This window comes from Corythoichthys intestinalis, chromosome 18 (assembly GCF_030265065.1).
Source record: "Corythoichthys intestinalis isolate RoL2023-P3 chromosome 18, ASM3026506v1, whole genome shotgun sequence".
NCBI classification, from domain to species: Eukaryota; Metazoa; Chordata; class Actinopteri; order Syngnathiformes; family Syngnathidae; genus Corythoichthys; species Corythoichthys intestinalis.
Genome location: NC_080412.1, coordinates 14,160,431 through 14,179,748, shown reverse-complemented (window position 1 = coordinate 14,179,748; position 19,318 = coordinate 14,160,431). Strand labels below are relative to the sequence as shown.

The 19,318-nt window shown below is 37.9% G+C and overlaps 1 protein-coding gene across 1 annotated transcript in view; it reads left to right on the top strand.

The window, feature by feature from the left end:
* pcdh1a (protocadherin 1a) overlaps positions 1-17,574 on the top strand; it is a 138,653-nt gene extending 121,079 nt beyond the window's left edge. The window contains exon 5 of the mRNA XM_057820230.1: positions 14,923-17,574. Within this exon, the coding sequence (XP_057676213.1) occupies positions 14,923-15,293 (371 nt within the window). The 3' untranslated portion in view covers positions 15,294-17,574. The remainder of the gene's footprint in view (positions 1-14,922) is intronic.
* Positions 17,575-19,318: the final 1,744 nt, after the last annotated feature.

The window sequence follows — 19,318 nt, the reverse complement described above, 5'->3', positions numbered from 1 at the left end:
TCTGCTTATACTTAGCCCTACTGCTTATTTGTAAGATTCTTTGAAACAAATGTCCCACCAATAGTATATTGCACTTGATTTTTAAACTCAAGTTATTCTATAGTAAATTTGATTTCACATACAGTGGTATGAAAAAGTATCTGAACCATTTGAAATTTCTCACATTTCTGCATAAAATCACCATCAAATGTGATCTTATCTTTGTCAAAATCACACAGATGAAAAACTGTCTGCTTTAACTAAAACCACCCAAACATTTATAAGTTTTCATATTTTAATGAGAATATTATGCAAACAATGACAGAAGGGGAAATAATAAGTAAGTGAACCATCACATTTAATATTTTGTGGCCCCCCTTTGGCAGCAATAACTTCAACCAGACGCTTCCTTTAGCTGCACATCAGTCTGGCACATCAATCAGGACTAATCATGGCCCATTCTTATTGGCAAAACTGCTGTAGTTCAGTCAGATTCTGGGGAGGTCTGGCATGAATCGCTGTCTTTAGGTCATGCTACAGCATCTCAATGGGGTTCAAGTTTAGAGTTTGCACTGGCCACTCCAGGCCGTGTTTGTTGTTCTTCTGAAACCATTCTGAATTTGATTTACTTCTGCATTGTGGATCATTGTCTTGTTGAAGCATCCATCCTTGTTTTAGCTTCAACTGTCTGACAGACATCCTCAGGTTTTCCTGCAAAACATCCTGATAAACTTTTGAATTCATTCTTCCAATAATGATTGCAAGTTGTCCAGGCCCTGAGGTAGAAAACAGCCCCAACTCATGATGCTTCCTCTAACATGCTTCAAGGTTGGGGGTGAGGTGCTGATGATGATGAGTTGTTCCATTTTTCCTCCACACATGACATTGTGTGTTACTCCCAAACAATTCTTTGTTTTCATCAGTCCACAAAATATTTTGCCAAAGCTCCTGTGGAATGTCTATGCGCCTTTTTTGCAAACATTAAACAAGCAAAAATGTTTTTTAGACAGCAGGGCTTCCTCCGTGGAGTCCTCCCATGAGCACCATTCTTGGCCATAGTTTTACGTATAGTTCATGTGTGCATGGAGATGTTGGACTGTGCCAGTGATTTCTGTAAGTCTTTATCAGACACTCTAGGGTTCTTTTTTACCTCTCTGAGTATTCTGCGCTTTACTCTTAGCGTCACCAAACTCTCTCCATTTGTAGACAACTTAACTGACTGTCGATTGATGAACATCCAGACTTTTAGAAATGGTTTTGTATCCTTTCCCAGCTTTATACAAATCAACAATCCTTGATCACAGGTCTTCAGACAGCTCTTTTGACCAAGCCATGATGCACATCAGACAATGCTTCCCAACAAGACAATTGTTACCAGGTTTGTGTTTTATAGTGGACAGGGCAGCTTTAAACCACTCATCAGTGATTGGGCACACATCTGACTTAAATTGTTTGGTAAAAATTGGTTTCAATTGCTCTTTAAGTCTCCTTAGGCAGAGGGTTCACTTACTTATTTTCCCCCTTCTGTCAGTGTTTGCATGCTATCCTCATTAAAATATGAAACCTGTAAATGTTTGGATGTTTTTTTGGTTAAAGCAGACATTGTTGTTCCATCTGTGTGATTTTGACAAAGATCACATCACATTTGATGGTGATTTTATGCAGAAATGTGAGAAATTCCAAAACGTTCAGATAGTTTTTCATACCACTGTAGTGCTTGCATGAAACTACCAAATAGGCTGTGGAAGAAAAAAAAAAAGTAAATTCCCTCTCAGGCAGGGTTTTCAACCTGGCAACCTGAGGGCCACATCCAGCCCGCCGCCTTTTTTTGTGTGGCATGCGATAGTACTAGTAAATCATGTGCATCGACTTTTTTTTGTTTTGCATTAAAAACCAAATTTATATAAAATTTCAGTTCAGAAATCTAGAATATGAAGTTTTAGCGCTGTCAGTGGCAGTCAAATTACTTCAATGTTTCTATTGGAGGAGCCAGTGCATAGCGTGATCTGTCAGAAGGTGCTAAGATTTTGTCAAATGTTACAAGCAGACTTCAAAATGAAGGTCTTCTTAGACCAAATTGTGCATGTCGGAAGAAGTGACAGGAGTTGTACCATCACTCAGTGAACCATCCGCAGAGGCTCTTCCTGACGTGCCGCTGGCAGTCAAGTCCGCTCATCAGGCGCTGTCGGCATGTGGCCTTACCTGTTCGAGGAGACGGGCACTTCAAACTAAAAGAAGAACAATCTTTTTATTATTCGCTTGAGGGCAGCTACTCTTGGAAAAGTTATAATCCACGTACAATTAAAATTAAGTCATCATTTTGGAAATGGCATTCAGTCCATATTTGCACTGCAAGTGCAGTTCAGGCTGAATGAGAGACATGACTAGGGCACTCATTGAGGTCATTGGCTGAAACATTAACATTCAAATGAATTGGACATCCGTCCCTGACAATGGTAGGCAGTGGATTAAATACTATAAAATATATGTTTTGAAAAAATCAACTTTATAGTGTTATTAGGGGCCCATGAACAGTGTATTTCTGTTATGATTTGTTTTATTATTTTTTTTATTAAGACTTTATTCATTTAAAGTTGTATATTGGGGGGCATATAAAAAAATAACAACACATTAAAAATGAAAACATGTATATGATAACATGTATCGCAAATGTTAATATTGTGGCCAATATGACCCAAAATGATATGTCTATATATTTTTTCAATGACCAACAATAGTCACTTGCCCTATTAAGGATTAAGCAACAACTAAGTCCTTTCCTTGCTGCAAGATTGACTGAGAACTAAATTTGAACTTGTTTCTGCTAAAACACTGAACCCGTTAAAATTTGATGTTGCATTCATATTACTAAATGTATTTTTCGTTGTTATTATTGTTGTTTTGTTTTGTTTTTTGAAAGATGCGAGACAACCACTAGTGAAAGCTGGTAATATGCACGCCTATGTTAGAGGCTATAAAAATAGATTCTACCCCGAAAAACCTGTCAAATACAGATGAAGCTTTGTATTTGAGCTGCAGTATACAAAACATGTTTTTGAATAAATGCATAAAATTATCTGCAGAATAACACTACACTATAACAAATAGGTAAACTGCTACTTGTCTCGCATTCTCTTTGACTGAAAACATCATAATCATGTCTGCGAGATGTGAAAGTACAAGTGTCAGGTTACTAACTCCATCATCTTTTTTGTGTTTGTGTTCTATTATTCTGCAAGGAAAATGTGTATGTCAACACTGCTTGCATGCATGCTGTGCTTGTGTCGCTTAAAAAATGAAAAAAAAAAATCCGCCCCTCTGGAGAACAAAAGTCTGTTTTTGGCTTCTCCGGCTTGCTATGAGAAACTGTTCTGAGCACTTTTATTTAAAAATAAAAATGCTTGACATGTCACAGCTAAAGACATACAAAACCCCAGTTCCTTGTTGTTTTTCTTCCAAATATGACAAACACAGTATACATTCGCAGCCAGTTATTATACTGACAGCCAGAACCATGCGCTAATATCTGCTCAGATGTAGAGTATTTTTCTTGTTGGAACTTTTTGGTCATTTGCCACATAAACTGTTTGCGAAGACCGCAAACACAGCCATTAATATCAGCCGCACACTCCCGAGCGATAGTGGCTGTTATCCCTCTATGAGCTGTGGCTCTCTCCTATTTTTTCCACCATCGATCATAGCCGTGTGCCACACGCACTAGAAAGCAGCCGGTGGGGAGACGCAGCGTTTGCAATCAAACGGAGAGCAGCAGTGTGAAATCTCAGGAAGAGGCAGCTTCCCCACCGCCGCCTGCCTCCCAATGCCTTTGGGCAGGGGATCAGACGATGAGGAAGCCTGCCTCAGACACTCAACACCTCCCACTGGCACCCTGATGCAAGCAGCATGCAAAACCACCCATCACATGTATCAGTCGGCCGGGGGGGGACTAGGGTTAAGCTGTGCGAATATCACTACCCCTGCAACTACGCTACCGAGTGCGCGTAATGCCAGTGCATCCCAGGTGCTTTTAAAGGCTTTGCGACGGTCCACATCGAGTTGTTGTAGGGGTGGGGTTGGAGGAAAGTGAAGAAAATGATCAAAATTGCACATGAAACAAATACAACATAAATGGAGAAAACTTCTTTGAATGGTGAAAGACGTGAAATTATATCTGCTGTATATGATTTGGAAGAAAATCAACTCCTTGTTAAAACCATATCACAAACCCTCTGGAATCAGTCAGCCAATTCCACTTCCAAAATAAAGCTGCGATAATTGTGGATATGATTTACAAAGCAAAGCTACCCACATAGAAAATTCTTTATTTATTTATTTTTTTAGGCAGGCAGCACTGCCCACAAGCGTTGACAGATTCACACCGTTCCAACTTGGAGACGTTCCAAATATTAACGCGACGCGTTATCTCTTTGGATTTCACGACTAACATTCACAGTTGCACCGTGAAAAATTGTTTTGTTTTTTGCGGGACAAAAAAAAGCCCCATTCTTTTCTAGTGGCAAAAAAATAGTCCTACAGTTTTCGTCAAATTTACATAATTCCCACATCAAAACGTTCACAAAATTAAGGTGCACAAAAGTTTATATAATGAAGTTATTAGCTGTTTTTCAGTCTTTACCAATTGAACTAAAATCAACAGGAAGTGACCAAAAAGTATCTTAAAATTAACAAAGAAGTGATCCACAATGAACTCCCTAACAAGGATCACAGACTTCATTAAATATTGACATGACACTTCCGCCAGACCCTGCGCCACGCCTACGGTAGGGGGCCTGCCCGCACTCAGCTTCAGTTAAGGCTAAGTAATGCTTCGCAGTCAGTCGCAGTAATTCTTAAAACCAACGCAACACCGGATTGAGGTTGAAAAAGTACGAAAGCTGTACCGCATACAAAGAGGAAGGATTGTCTCAGGAGTGATTTGTTCGAGGATTCAAGGTAATTATTATATTTTTTGAACCATATATGCATTTTGAAACGTTGCGAAAAAAATCAATGGGAGAAATTAACCGCTATGGCATTGGCGTTTTAATTCGCAATATTTACGTAAAATAAATTTTAAGTGTCCGTTTTTTTGCTTTTAATTAATTGAGACTGTTTTACGTTCATATCTATAAATATTTCAGTGATTTAAGCATTTATTCACAAGAATTTTCGATGTAAAAAACTCTCTGTGGTGATAATGTGACGCCACAGTGGATTAAAGACTAGCAACACATTCGACATAATTACGTAAAACAAATGCTAACTGCCCGTTTTTTTTTTTTTCTTTTTCTTTTTTTTGCTTTTAACCAAGAATTGAGACTGTTTTACATCAATATCTATAAAGAATTCAGGGATTTAAGCATTTATTCAAAAGAATTTTCAATGTAAAAAGTTGTTTTTCTGTATTTCCACTCCACCAGCTTTGACAGAGATAGGCCCCCTATTACCGTAATTTTCAGATTATAAGCCGCTACTTTTTTCCTTCATTTTGAATCCTGCGGCTTATAGTCTATTGCGGCTTATTTGTTGATTGCCTCCTAGCATGCATTGCAGTGCTATTGATGTATATAACAATCAAAATTCAAGTTCTGTGCTAATTATTTATTCAGTTACTGTTCCAGTTGTTTCATTAATTGCTTATTATGGTATTTGGTAACACTTTATTTGACAGTGGCGTCATAAGACTGTCATAAGACACTATACTGGGGCATTATTGACTGCTTATGACAAATGTCATTAAGTTTCATCCAGCACTCCATTTATGTCATGGATCTATAAATCCATTCAAAAGTGAGATCATTTGCCGGATAACACCTAAATTACATTTGTTATAGGCATTCAGTAATGCTCATAGCAATGTCATTTCATAATTATTATGGTCTTATGACAGTCTTATGGCACCACTGTCAAAAAAAAAAAGTGTTACCAAATACCATATATAGCAATTAATGAAACAACTGGAACATAACATGAATTTTGATGGTCATTTACATCTGTAGTGCTGCAATGCATGCTAGGAGGCATGTTGGACAACAGTGTTGACAACAGGTGCCAGAAGAGGTTGACTGTCTCTCTCACGGGAGTAGTGATGGCCAAATGAAGCTTCTTGAAGCAATAAAGCTTTGCAGTCAATTGGTTCAAAGCTTCAGGGTGGTTCATTTGGTCTTATGACAGTAGTATGATGCCGCTGTCAAATAAAGCGTTACCGGTTAATATCTTTTGGTGTAAATATCCCATAATACATTTAGGACAGCTGCGGCTTGTAGTCCAGTGCGGCTTATTTATGAACAAATGTCGTTTTCTTGTCACATTTGGCGGGTGGCAGCTTGTAGTCAGGTGCACCTTGTAGTGCGAAAATTACGGTAATCGGCCCCGCGCCCTGTGTCCCGTCAATATATTATGAAGTTTATGCAAGGATAGACCTCCAGTTCATTTCACCTATGAGGACTGGCTGTGAATACTCATCTTTTTGTGTACTTCAACTTCAGTCTATAATATTAGATTACTTATTTATTTCCATGTTGTAAAGAAGGAAGACGTTGACACAAGCATGTGCATTAGTGTGATTGCATGTTGGCTACTTGCGTTTGATGACAGGCACAAGCTTAAAATGATATGCAACTCATGTCAGCAGCAACTCTGAAACAGCAGACTGCAGTTCCTGAATTTAAACCTCTTGCTTGTTTAATGATGAACACTCTTTCATAATTAAATCACGTGGGGGGTGAGGGGATGAAACCAATAGAAATGGCACCTGATGAAAATAGCTGCTCTTTGAACATCTACGTTGTCTCTTGGTACTGTGCAATATGCGCTTGACACGCCGAGAAGAAAATGTCAGACTTTGGCAGGCTACGTGGTGTATTTAGCTGTCATTGCTTATTTTATGGTTGTTGATGTTGTTGATGAGCACTCAGCGGGTCTGGGCATCAGGATGCATTACTTGATTTCTTTTACTTTCATTAAACATGTCTACTGCCTTTAAATCTGAAGTCAATTAGTTAAACTGACAATTAGTAAAGATATGTAGTAGTGTTATGTTATGCAAGTACATTCGATGTAAATGTCTGCACATTTGCAGTAGTCAGGAAAATACTCTATATACTTAACCGTTTGTATGGCAGTCATTCAACTCACTGGATGCCGTTGACAGTGCTAGACATCCAATTCATTTGGACTGGGGAGTGGGGGTGGTATGAACATTCGTTTATGGAAAGCTTAAAATCTGTATTTTCTGAGGGAAGAAAAATTTTGAACAAGAGGGCATTTTTTATTTATTTATTTTCAACCCCTCAACCCTCACTCGAGGTGAGAGCATGAGAGAGCATAATTAAATACATTATGATTTTAACGAGATATTATCGCACACTTGCCTTGTTTTGATCCAAAAACTCTGTGTAGCATGTCTCACCGAGTGTCAAGACACAGCGGTGAATGGCCACAGCCAGACTTTTTGGGGATTTTATGGGTAAAACACGGAAATATAACAAGCGTCGCGATGCAGAAATCGCAGACATCAAGGAGTGGTCGAGATTTTCTTTTTCAAATATTTACCCTTTTAAACTTTTTTTTTTGTTTTTAACTTTTTCGTTTTTCTTGTTTGGATCGATTATTCATCATCTAAAATATCGGGAATGTGACAGTAACAAAACTAAACAAAAATACAATTAAGCGATAGTTATGAGGTAGATATCCATGACTTATTTACAAACACTTTTTTTTTTTTCATTGTGACGTAATTTGTTTAAAAGTTTAAAATATGCGTGTGAATAATTTTATAAAGCCGTTTTTTTTTTTTTTTTTGGGGGGGGGGTTGCTAAATATTAGACATCAATTATTGATTCCAAGCTAAAAATGATTGACAATTTGAATAATAAATATAATTACTTACCTTCTTTTAATGGCTAGGTTTAAACAAAAGCGGTTGTGATGTGTCTGTAAACGGGGCTCTCCAGGGTAAAACGGACAAATTAAAAATAGACTGGGGGCTTCATGTGCCATGAAACTGCTATGGCAGCATATAGTCATATTGTTTTATCAAACACAACAGTTCTTTTGGTTTAAAATACAGCAGTTTATTTTAAAGAGGGGTGCAAGAGCAGAAACTGCTTTTCAGCCATGTCTGTATATATATATATATTAGGGGTGTCAAACGATTAAAATTTTTAATAAAGTTAATTACAACTTAAAAATTAATTAATCATAATTAATCGCAATTCAAGCCATCTATAAAATATGCCATATTTTTCTGTAAATTATTGTTGGAATGGAAAGATAAGACACAAGATGGATATATACATTCAACATACGGTACATAAGTACTGTATTTCTTTATTATAACAATAAATCAACAAGATGGCATTACCATTATTAACATTCTGTGAAGCGATCCATGGATAGAAAGACTTGTAGTTCTTAGATAAATTTTAGTACAAGTTATAGAATTTTTATATTAAAAACCCTCTTCATGTTTTCGTTTTAATAAGATTTGTAAATTTTTCAATAAAAAAATAAACTAGTAGCCCGCCATTGTTGATGTCAATAATTACATACACTATGCTCATGGGTGCTGAAGCCTATAAAATCAGTCGCACCCAAGCGCCAGCAGAGGGCGGCAAAACGCCGAAAAACACAACAAGTACAGCTTTCACTGTGCTGTCATTTTAATCTGTTTGAGCAGGGCATTTGTGCGTTAATTGCGTCAAATATTTTAACGGGATTAATTTAAAAAATTAATTACCGCTAGTTAACGCGATAATTTTGACAGCCCTAATATATATATATATATAGAGAGAGAGAGAGAGAGAGAGAGAGAGAGAGAGAGAGAGAGAGAGAGAGAGAGAGAGAGAGAGAGAGAGAGAGAGAGAGAGAGAGAGAGAGAGAGAGAGAGAGAGAGAGAGAGAGAGAGAGAGAGAGAGAGAGAGAGAGGTGTGCATCGGCACTGCCCTCACAACGATTCGATTCAATTACAATTCGGAGGGCCACGATTCAATTCGATTCGATTCAGAGGGTCACGATTCAATTCGGTTCGATTCGGCAATGCATTGTGATGCATTAAACCCTGGGATGCATTAAAATTCTAAAACAAAGCATATTTTTCGTGAATCATGAGGCAACACAAGTGGTCAGACATTAAACAACTTTTTATTGGCTCTTGTGTCACTCCTGGTTGAAGTCAAATGAAAATACTTTCAGATATATTTATTTTAAAAAAAAACAGATCACAGCATTTAATCAGTGCTTTGAATGAGACCAGGGCTTTCTTTATTTTTTACACACAGTAGCAGCCTTTCACACAGTGCAACATCTGAACTCCTGTGCAAAATCAGTGATAACAGTCACTGTATTTTAGTCACAACGACCCATCAATAAAAATATTCAAGTAAATATTTAAGAAAACGACAAAGAAAATATTGTAGTGCCGCAGCATCTTTATAGCAATATCAATCCAGGGATCAGTTCAGTTGCAAACAAAACATCAACTAAATTGCAGCCCACTATATATGTGCAATAGAGGTTAGATTTAGATTTGCAGGCCCAGCCCGAAAAACCCGAATTTTTTTTTTTTTTTTTTTTTTTTTGAGTGACGCGGGAAAAAAAAACGCTGCAGCAGCAATTTATTTTCATTTCTTCGAGTTGGCAGAACTCCATTCTATTAAGGTCCCATATTATTTGAATTAAAAAAAATATTAGAAGCTAAAAAACACATCTTTTTTCTTTTTCAGGGGTGACAATAATAATTATGGAGGGCACTATATGTATGTGTATATATATATATATATATATATATATATATATATACTGTATATATATTATGTGTGTGTGTGTGTGTGTGTGTGTGTGTGTGTGTGTGTGTGTGTGTGTGTGTATAATTTTTATATTATTATCATAATATTATTATTATCATAATATACATATGTGGACATTGCATTTGCATGATGCAGTCCACACTAAATGTTAATATTGCTACCTACCTAACCGAAAATTGGATGTCTGCGTATGTGGATGTCAGGTCTTTATGTTGATCTTTTTATTTTTTTTATTTTTTTTAAATTACCAAAACTAGTCGCGTACCCAATAAAGGGTTAATTGCAGCATGGGAAAAAAAAGGGATTTCAATAAAAACGCGTAAATGATTTTTGGTCTTGCTGCTATGCAGAATTTGACACGAGGCGGCTTGGTGTGGAGTAAACCTCCTGCAAGCTGTGGAGAGGTTTTAATCAAGTGTGAAATCCTTTTGGAGTCTTTGCCTACACAAGTGTGCTCACGCTCAGACGCTCAACAATTTGCTCAACTCCCCTCCCTTGAACATATTTTGCAGAGGGGGTCCGTTTCACCAAAGTGATGCATGCAGACAATATTCTTGGAAGAGATGAGAAATAAACCCCGTCATCATGTGTGAGCTACAAAGACATTGTTTTTCTTGGCTCTTATTTATGTTAGTCATTTACAATAATGCATTTTATGTTGGTTCATACAGATGGGCTGGAAAAAAATACCATTTCATTTCATATCATTGTAGCTGAATGATATAATTAAGCTACAGTATTAAAAGCATTGCTTAGTTGTGAATGAAATGCCTTAAGACGCTTTAAAATCGGCAGTTAGGATTATGAGATCAAGGGCAACAAAAGATAGACCAACAGCTCTTAAACAGCAATCATCATTTTCTACAAACAATTGGATAATTGTGTTTGTCAAAGCTACAGTGTGGGATCATTTGACCTCAAAATAATAGCTTCAAAATCATTGGACTGCACTGTTTTGTGTTATAAAAAAGAGCGCTGGTCATGTCCCATCTTTTCAAGGTTTTCATGGTTGTTTGGATGTCATCATTTTTCTCAACTGAGGGCCTGTATAGCCAGTGTTCTTAATAACGGCGTTAGAATATAATGGCATTACTAACAGCGTTACTTTCTTCAATAGTGAGTAATCTAATTAATTACTTTTCTCATCTTGGCAAAGTCGTTACCGTTACTGAGGCAGGAAAGGCGTGCGTTACTATGTTGGTTGACTGACATGAGAAAAGTCTGAGAAAGACGGACTCACGGATACGAGAGAGCAGAGCAGGCAAGGGAGGGTGACGCCGTTGCAAACGCGATACTACTATGCTAGGTGGCTCCAATAATACCTGACTGTAGCCGATAGCCTACAAACTACGCCCACATGATGCTTCGGCAGATATCACATATACAGTATACAGAACTAGATGCAAATGACAGACACGGCTGCATTAGGAACATGTATAATAAAGAACTAGATGCGTTAGTAAACACCCGCCATCTTAAAGCAGTAGACTCCTCAGGAAGGCTCTGTTGTAGAGAATCTTCCTAGCGAACCTGAGTAACTTTTTATCTAAAATGCTCCTAAATCGTCAAAATCTTGACTTAAATCTATCTTTAAATTATGAAATAGTTTTAAAACTTACACATGTCAAAAGTAGACAGAAGGGAACTAATGCAATAACAGGAGCAATTTTAACAACTTTAACGGTTGATTCACAACATTAAATGTCTTCCACACATAGCAAAGGTTACCATCCGCAATACCCCTGTGTCTAGTTACATTTCGGGTAAAGGATTGGGCTAGCGCCAGTTGTCCCAAAAAACTCTTTAAACTTCACATTGAGTGACCTGTTTTGTTTAGTTTTTTTTGAGAAAAAAAAAAACATGAAAATTATCACCAGTTACTTAAAGTAAGATTAAAAACACTGTCTGTAGCCCTTTCAGACGTTGTGATTAACCCTTTATAGGGAAAGTGACTGTTTTGGGGGAAGAAGATTTAACCCCATAAAGATCTGCCGTTCACGTATGTGCACATCACATTTTGGGGTCATGGACACCACAATATTAATTACTCAAAATATATGATGATATTGTTTGTTATTATTATTTTCAATATAGTTTTATCTGGTTATGGCCCCCAATAAAACAATAAGGTTTGTGGTTTTTTTCTTTTTTTTTTTCTTTTTTTTTTTTCATATGTCATTGTTTCATATTATTTAACCTAGTTGCTGCCATTGACAAAGATGTCGAATTTATTTCAAGTGAGAGAACCAATTGGGAATGCTCATGTGTCTTTTATTTTATCTTTAAAAAATAAGAAAAGAAAAAAAATCACATTTTTTTTAATTTATTTTTTTTTATTCAAATTTTTTTTTTTTAAATGAAAATATAAATAAGAGAATATTTACTGTTTTCTTCCATTTCTGTCTTATATTTATATATTCTTTTAATTTTAGAAGTAAAAAACATAATCACATTTAAGTGGTAAAATATGCACTGTTAACTCTTTAGATGCCACTGACAGCTATATGTCCAATCCATTTTGACTGGAAGGACTCGCTGCGATTCAACAGCTGTTTTCAACCAAGAGATTGAATGAATTACAATTCAAATAAATTTTAAAAATAAATGTTATGCAACATTATTTTTTAGCTCACTGCCCAGAGCTTATTACTTATGCTAGAGAACAATCTGACCCAAAATAGTCATAAGCCGTCATTCTAGGTCTGTTGAGACGCAAATGTCTTTCAAACTTTTGTCAAATGTCTAATTTCCCCACAGACAGATTAACAAAATCTCCGGAAATTTGTATTTATAAGTAGTGATTTAAATGAATCTTCATAAAATGTAATGCGGACACGGGCTTGAATATGATTTTTCGAGCGCTCTGACACAAGCCATTTGATTGATTGAAATCCTCATAGGTCATATTCATACCACAGAGTTCTGACATTTGGAGGGATAATAATCTTGCCGCCGGTCAAGAATACAATGCTGATATTGAATCTCTGTTAATGTGGCATTTCCTCTGTGAGCTAGCTGAACTGCCTCTGGTCACCATCTCTTGTGGCGCATCATTCACACGCAGCAGCATCTTTTCTACCTCTAAACTACCGAGCTCTATGCATTCACTCAGATACTGCACTGTTTCTGCCAAAAAAGACGAGGCATCAGCGACGGCTGATGTGCAACGCTGACGTGACATCACACTAATGTATTTATCATAGCAAACAGAATGTTACACATGACTCGTGTCAGGGTAATAGTGTCTGTTGTCGGTTCTTTACTTTATACACATTGATCGCCTGTCCTCGTCGGCGCATGAAGGGATAACAAAGACAAATTTCAAGCTCTTTCCATTTAACCACAGCCAAATGTGAACTCAAATGTCAACAGAAAAATAAGCCGCGCAGAAACAACAGCTCAGAAAACTACATTCTCATCTTCACGACACATTTTGTATTGTTCATTACTGTAATTTTCGGATTATAAACCATTACGTTTTTCCTTCATTTTGAATCCTGTGCCGTACAGTCCAGTGCGGCTTATTTGTGGATTTACTTGGGTTAATAGGCAACACATGCCTCCTAGCATGCATTGCAGCACTACAGATGTAAATAAGAATCAAAAATCATGTTCTGTGCTATGTATTTCTTCAGTTACTGTTCCAGTTGTTTCTTTAATGGCATGTTATGGTATTTGGTAACACTTTATTCGACAGTGGCGTCATAAAACTGTCATAAGACGGTCATTTTTATGACATGACACAATCATGGGCATTACTGAATGCTTATGACAGATGTCATTAGGTCTCGTCCGACAAATTATGTTCCTAACTGCATTTATGTCCAGTTTGGATCTTTTACATCCATTCAAAAGTAAGATAATTTGCCAGATAACACTAAATGATATCTGTTATAAACATTCATGACAGTGTCATGTCATAATTGTGATTGTCTACTGACAGTGTTATGGCGCCACTGTCAAATAAAGTGTTACCAAATGCCGTAACTAGCAATTAATGAAACAACTGGAACAGTAAGTGAGGAAATAATTAGCACAGAAATCTGTAGCGCTGCAATACATGCTAGGAGGCATGTTGGACAACAATAGTCTTGACAGCAGGTGGTAGAAGAGGTTGACTGTCTCCCCCAAGGGAGCAGTGATGGCCGAATGAAGCTTCTTGAAGCAATAAAGCTTTGCAGCCAATTGGTTCAAAGCTTCATGGTGGTTCATTTTGTCTTATGGCAGTCGTATGATGCAGCTGTCAAATATTGCGTTACCGGTTAATATTTTTTGGTGTAAATATCCCATAATACTTTGAGGACAGCTGCGGCTTATAGTCCAGTGCGGCTTATCTATGAACAAACGCTGTTTTTTTGTCACATTTGGTGCGTGGCGTCTTATAGTCAGGTGCGCAATATAGTGCGAAAATTACAGTACTTGGATGTTCTAACATCAATTTAATTCTACACAAACGTATTGATTGTTTTGGCTGTCTTGGTTCTAGTTGTTTACTTTGCTTGCACGTACTTAAAGTTATCTTTATCAACTCATTGGCTGCCACTGACGGCGAAATTCGCCCGTCCCAGTCCAAATGGATTGGACGTCTTGCGCTGTCAATGGCAGCAAATGTGAGTAATTTATTTCTACTAAATACCACAACACACACTCTACGAATAGCATAAATGAATTTTGCTTTTGTCCATTCCTTTCTGTAACCAAACAGGTTGTCGCCTTCTTTTTGTTCTTTATTTTGGAATGCTGATTCATTTCTCTCAAAGAATACAAACTGCATGCAGTAGAAATCAATACACTGCCGTTAAAACTGTTAATTGTCCAGTGATGTAGTATTTTACTAACTGCTGATGGGTACTTCTAAATGACACAGACACAGCACGCCATCTTCTGAATGTATCACATCAGCTAATGCACTCCACACAGTGGTGCTCATTACACAGCCATAGCAACAGCTACATAGCAACTGCTGCTTAGTGCTTAGCAACAGCTGCAAAGACCTCAAAAGAGGAGCGGGAGGGATTCTTTGTGTTCAGATGACACCGTTTCTGATCACTGATGGACTGTATCTTGAACATGTTTAATGAATGCGACGTTTCGTAACAAAATAACAATGCCTTATTCTGTCTTCTGCCCGCAGACATTCGCTCGCTGCCTGATGTGGCGATGACCGGAAACTGTACGACTGAGTGCAGCGAATTGGGCCACTCAGATGCGTGTTGGATGCCTGGGCATCCCTCTCCTGTACGCAGGAGCAGGAACCCCCCCAAACTCTCCACCTTTGTGCCTTACCAGGAAAGAGGGAGTCTGGGACGTCTGGCAAATGGCGGCGCCATTCTGGCTGGCGAAGAGCACCGCTCTCGCCTCCCGCCCTCTCGCAGTGCCTATTCTAGCAGCGGTCACGATGCCGGTCAGGACTGCCCCTTGGAGGAGATGCCCCTGAGCGTAACCTCCGAGTTCCCTCCCACCTCGCCGTCTGTCCTCACTCCGAAAAGAGAAATCTATCTGTGAATTATCAGTAGAGAAATGAAGAAAAGAGCAACCGATAAACAAGGCTGCCCACCTGTGAATGAAAACTAACGGTAGGATGTGATTTGTTCAAGTACTGGCGGAATCAATTAGGTCAGGGGTGTCAAACTCAATTTTTTCGTGGGCCACATGGTAGTTTTGGCTTCCTTCAGAGGGCCGTTTTCTCGGCCAACCCATATAAACATTTGACCGATTTGGCTGCTATTGGCGACACTAGATGTCCAGTCCGTTTGAACTGGGAGGGGCAATTGAAGGAACGTTCCCAGTTCAAATGGATTGGACGTCTAATGCCTTCAATTGCAGTTAAACTTGGGCTGCCATCATTAATAGAGTAATCGATTATCGAAGGAATAGTCACCTATTATTGATTTAATTCACTAAAGAAAGGGGTAAAAAACTTAATATTCTCAAATTTTTGAACTATGGAAATTTTACGCAAAAAACATGAAAGACTGACCACAAAAATTGGCCCACGTGCCAGCAGTTTGGCACCCCTGAATTAAGTCATTTGCCATCGCCATTTTCTTTTAAATTTTGAGTTACGACAAATTCCACGAGGTCAATTGATCTACTCTCTGATTCCTTTATTCATAGGGAAACTTGTGATCAGTGCTCTTGTGCCATCGTTCCATCGTTTTGATAGCCAGGCATTACGCCCCTATCCGACGGCATTAGGTTTTTAACTCATTGGCTGCCATCAACGGTGCTAGACGTCCGATCTATTTGAAGTGGGAGGGTTGACAGCCAACCCTTCCACTTCCAATAGATCACGTCTTTTAGTGATAAACTCATTTTTACAAAAAAAAGCCACACGATTGGACGTCTGTCACCATCAACGGCACTGAAAGAGTTACCAAGCTAACAATCAAATGAAATGTTCTATTGTTGTACAGTGCTGTAAATACATTTTGAACCATGTGCTCGGCGTACATTTTCGTCCAAAAGAAGCCGATAAAAATCGTTGTTAAGGTTCTCTTTGCTGCAGCCTCTGTTTAAAACTTGATTGAAAACATCTCCAGGAGAGAAGCTCAATATTGTGGAAAGCATTTATCCGCCCCATATAATCACACACACCTTCAACCCCTAATCATAGCAAAATGGCCTTTACCTCTACTCCCTGTGGAGTTTCACCGTGGGTGGGGAAAGCTTTGCAACCGCATTTCAACAGACATTATGTTCCATTGACTCTCAGCACTGTGACCTATAGTTTATCATCAAAACGCTTGACTTGGCCACAGTCCCCTGGAGTTACAATGACGAAACGCCAAATTAGGATTGGGTTTTCTTTGCTTGAAAATTCTTATGACTCACTCAAAATATACCAGTCTTTTTTTTTTTTGTTTTGTTTTTAAGCTCTTCTCTATCCAGACAATCAAAATGCTAGGGCTTTCCCTTCACAAGCTATGAGGATGCCTCATGAATTAATGAATTTGTAAGCTTATTTATCAGGCGGGGCCGAGAGAAAAAAAACAACAACACTTGAATCTTAAGTGGGGAATAGGAGTTCATGTTGCACTTATGTGGTCCTCCTCATCCTGAGCACTTTCTTTGTTTTTTCAAAGTATTCTATTATATCTCAAGAGGTTTCCAGAGGTAAATTCAGTGTCATTTGTAAACATATCAGTCCTTAAAAAGCATCCTCTAGTAAATCACCGTAAACCCTATATAGGGCACTAAGTGGCTGCCGTTGTTGGCGCTAGATGTCCAATCCATTTGGATGTGAAGGGGTGAATAAGCTTTCAAAATTTTAAACTTTGCGGGTTTTTTTGATGAGCATTTTATTTAATATATTAGCCTATGGCGGAAAACACTCAGATGACTTGAAGTTCCGCTCTGAGAGCCCCAATTTGGCCAAATTTCAAAATTATCCTATATTTATGTGTGATACATCATTGGAAAGTTTAAAATGTCTATTTTCTGGTGGATGAAAAATTTTGAACAGTATGGCATTTAAAAAAAAAATTAAACCCCTAAACCCTAATTCGAGGTGAGAGAGCATAATTAAAGACACCATGATTTTAACGAGATGTTATTACGTACTTACCTTATTTCGATCCAAAAACTCAGTGAGCATGTATCACCGAGTGTCAAAACACAGCTGTAAAATGCCACAGCCGGAAATTTTGGGGATTTTATGGGTGAAACGCTGTAATATAACAAGGGTCGCCATGTAGAAATCACAGACATCAAGGAGTGGTCGATATTTTCTTTTTCAAATATTTAGCCTTTGAAATGTTTTTTTTTTTCCTCCGATTATTTATCATCTAAATATCAGTTTAGCAATCTGTACCCACAGATTACTAATCTGTACCCACAGTTTACTAAACTGTACCCACAGTTTAGCAATCTGTACCCACAGTTTACTAATCTGTACCCTCAGTTTACTAAACTGTACCCACAGTTTACTAATCTGTACCCACAGATTAGTAAACTGTACCCACAGTTTAGCAATCTGTACCCACAGATTACTAATCTGTACCCTCAGTTTACTAAACTGTACCCTCAGTTTACTAATCTGTACCCACAGTTTAGCAATGACCCGGAAACGGTAGTCACCAGTGTTTGGCGGGGACTCCAAACGTCGAGGGACCTGCACCTTCTGCCCTCGGCGAACAAAGGGGTTTTAAAAGGTAACTATTGCACAATTTCTTTGGTAGCCGTCTACATTTTCAGGTGTCATCAATCAATATGGCATGTTGTGTGTTAGTAGCCGCTAATACGGCTACTAAAAATAGGTAGCTGACAAATGAACACTACTTGAATTAAGCACGCACGGACACGACAGCAGCACAGAAAATGTGCAAACACAACATGCCATATTGATTGATGACACCTGAAAGACGCCTACCAAAGAAAACGTGCAATAGTTACCTTTTAAAACCCCTTTGTTCGCCGAGGGCAAATGGTGCAGATGGTTTCTCGGTCGGTCCCTCGGCGTTTGGACTCGGAGTCCCCGCCAAACATTGGTGACTACTGTTACCGGGTCATTGCTAAACTGTGGGTACAGATTGCTAAACTGTGGGTACAGTTTAGTAAACTGTGGGTACAGATTAGTAATCTGTGGGTACAGATTGCTAAACTGTGGGTACAGTTTACTAATCTGTGGGTACAGATTAGTAAACTGTGGGTACAGTTTAGTAAACTGTGGGTACAGATTAGTAATCTGTGGGTACAGATTAGTAATCTGTGGGTACAGATTAGTAAACTGTGGGTACAGATTAGTAAACTGTGGGTACAGTTTAGTAAACTGTGGGTACAGATTAGTAAACTGTGGGTACAGATTGCTAAACTGTGGGTACAGTTTACTAATCTGTGGGTACAGATTACTAAACTGTACCCACAGATTAGTAAACTGTGGGTACAGATTAGCTATGATTTTTTATTTTTTCTATCCTGGCACCCGGGGGGCTCCGTAGTATGGATGGTTGTCATCCGCCATATATACATATATATATATATATATATATATATATATTTTTTTTTTTTAATAAATTCATTTATTTTTTATTTTAGTTTGATAATCATTTTTGTAAAAACTCTTTTTTTATTATTTAAATATCTTAAAAAATGATTAAAATGTTAGTTGATGTTATGTTATTTTATTCTTTATAACACAACTGTAATGTGTTTGTTTCTGTTTTTATTGATTTTAATGTTGTTTTTATTAACATTTACTTGACTTCTATGTTTTTATTTATGATTAAAATATATTTACAAAAATAATGATTAATTAAAAGAATAAATGTATGTACAATTATAGTTGAGGCCTGTTGTCCACATATGTTGCCATTACATTTTAGGTCATGTAGACCCTACTTGTATGCCAAATGTCAGTATCATAGCCTGCATAATCTGACATATAGGAATGTGGACGCCGGCTTCCAAGTTTTTTAAAATACCAAAAATAGTCACATTGGTACATTGGCCCCTCGCAGTCAAAATGGATCTAGACGTTTAGCGCCGTCACTGGCAATGAAAGATGAGCATTGACAGCCAATGTAGACGCC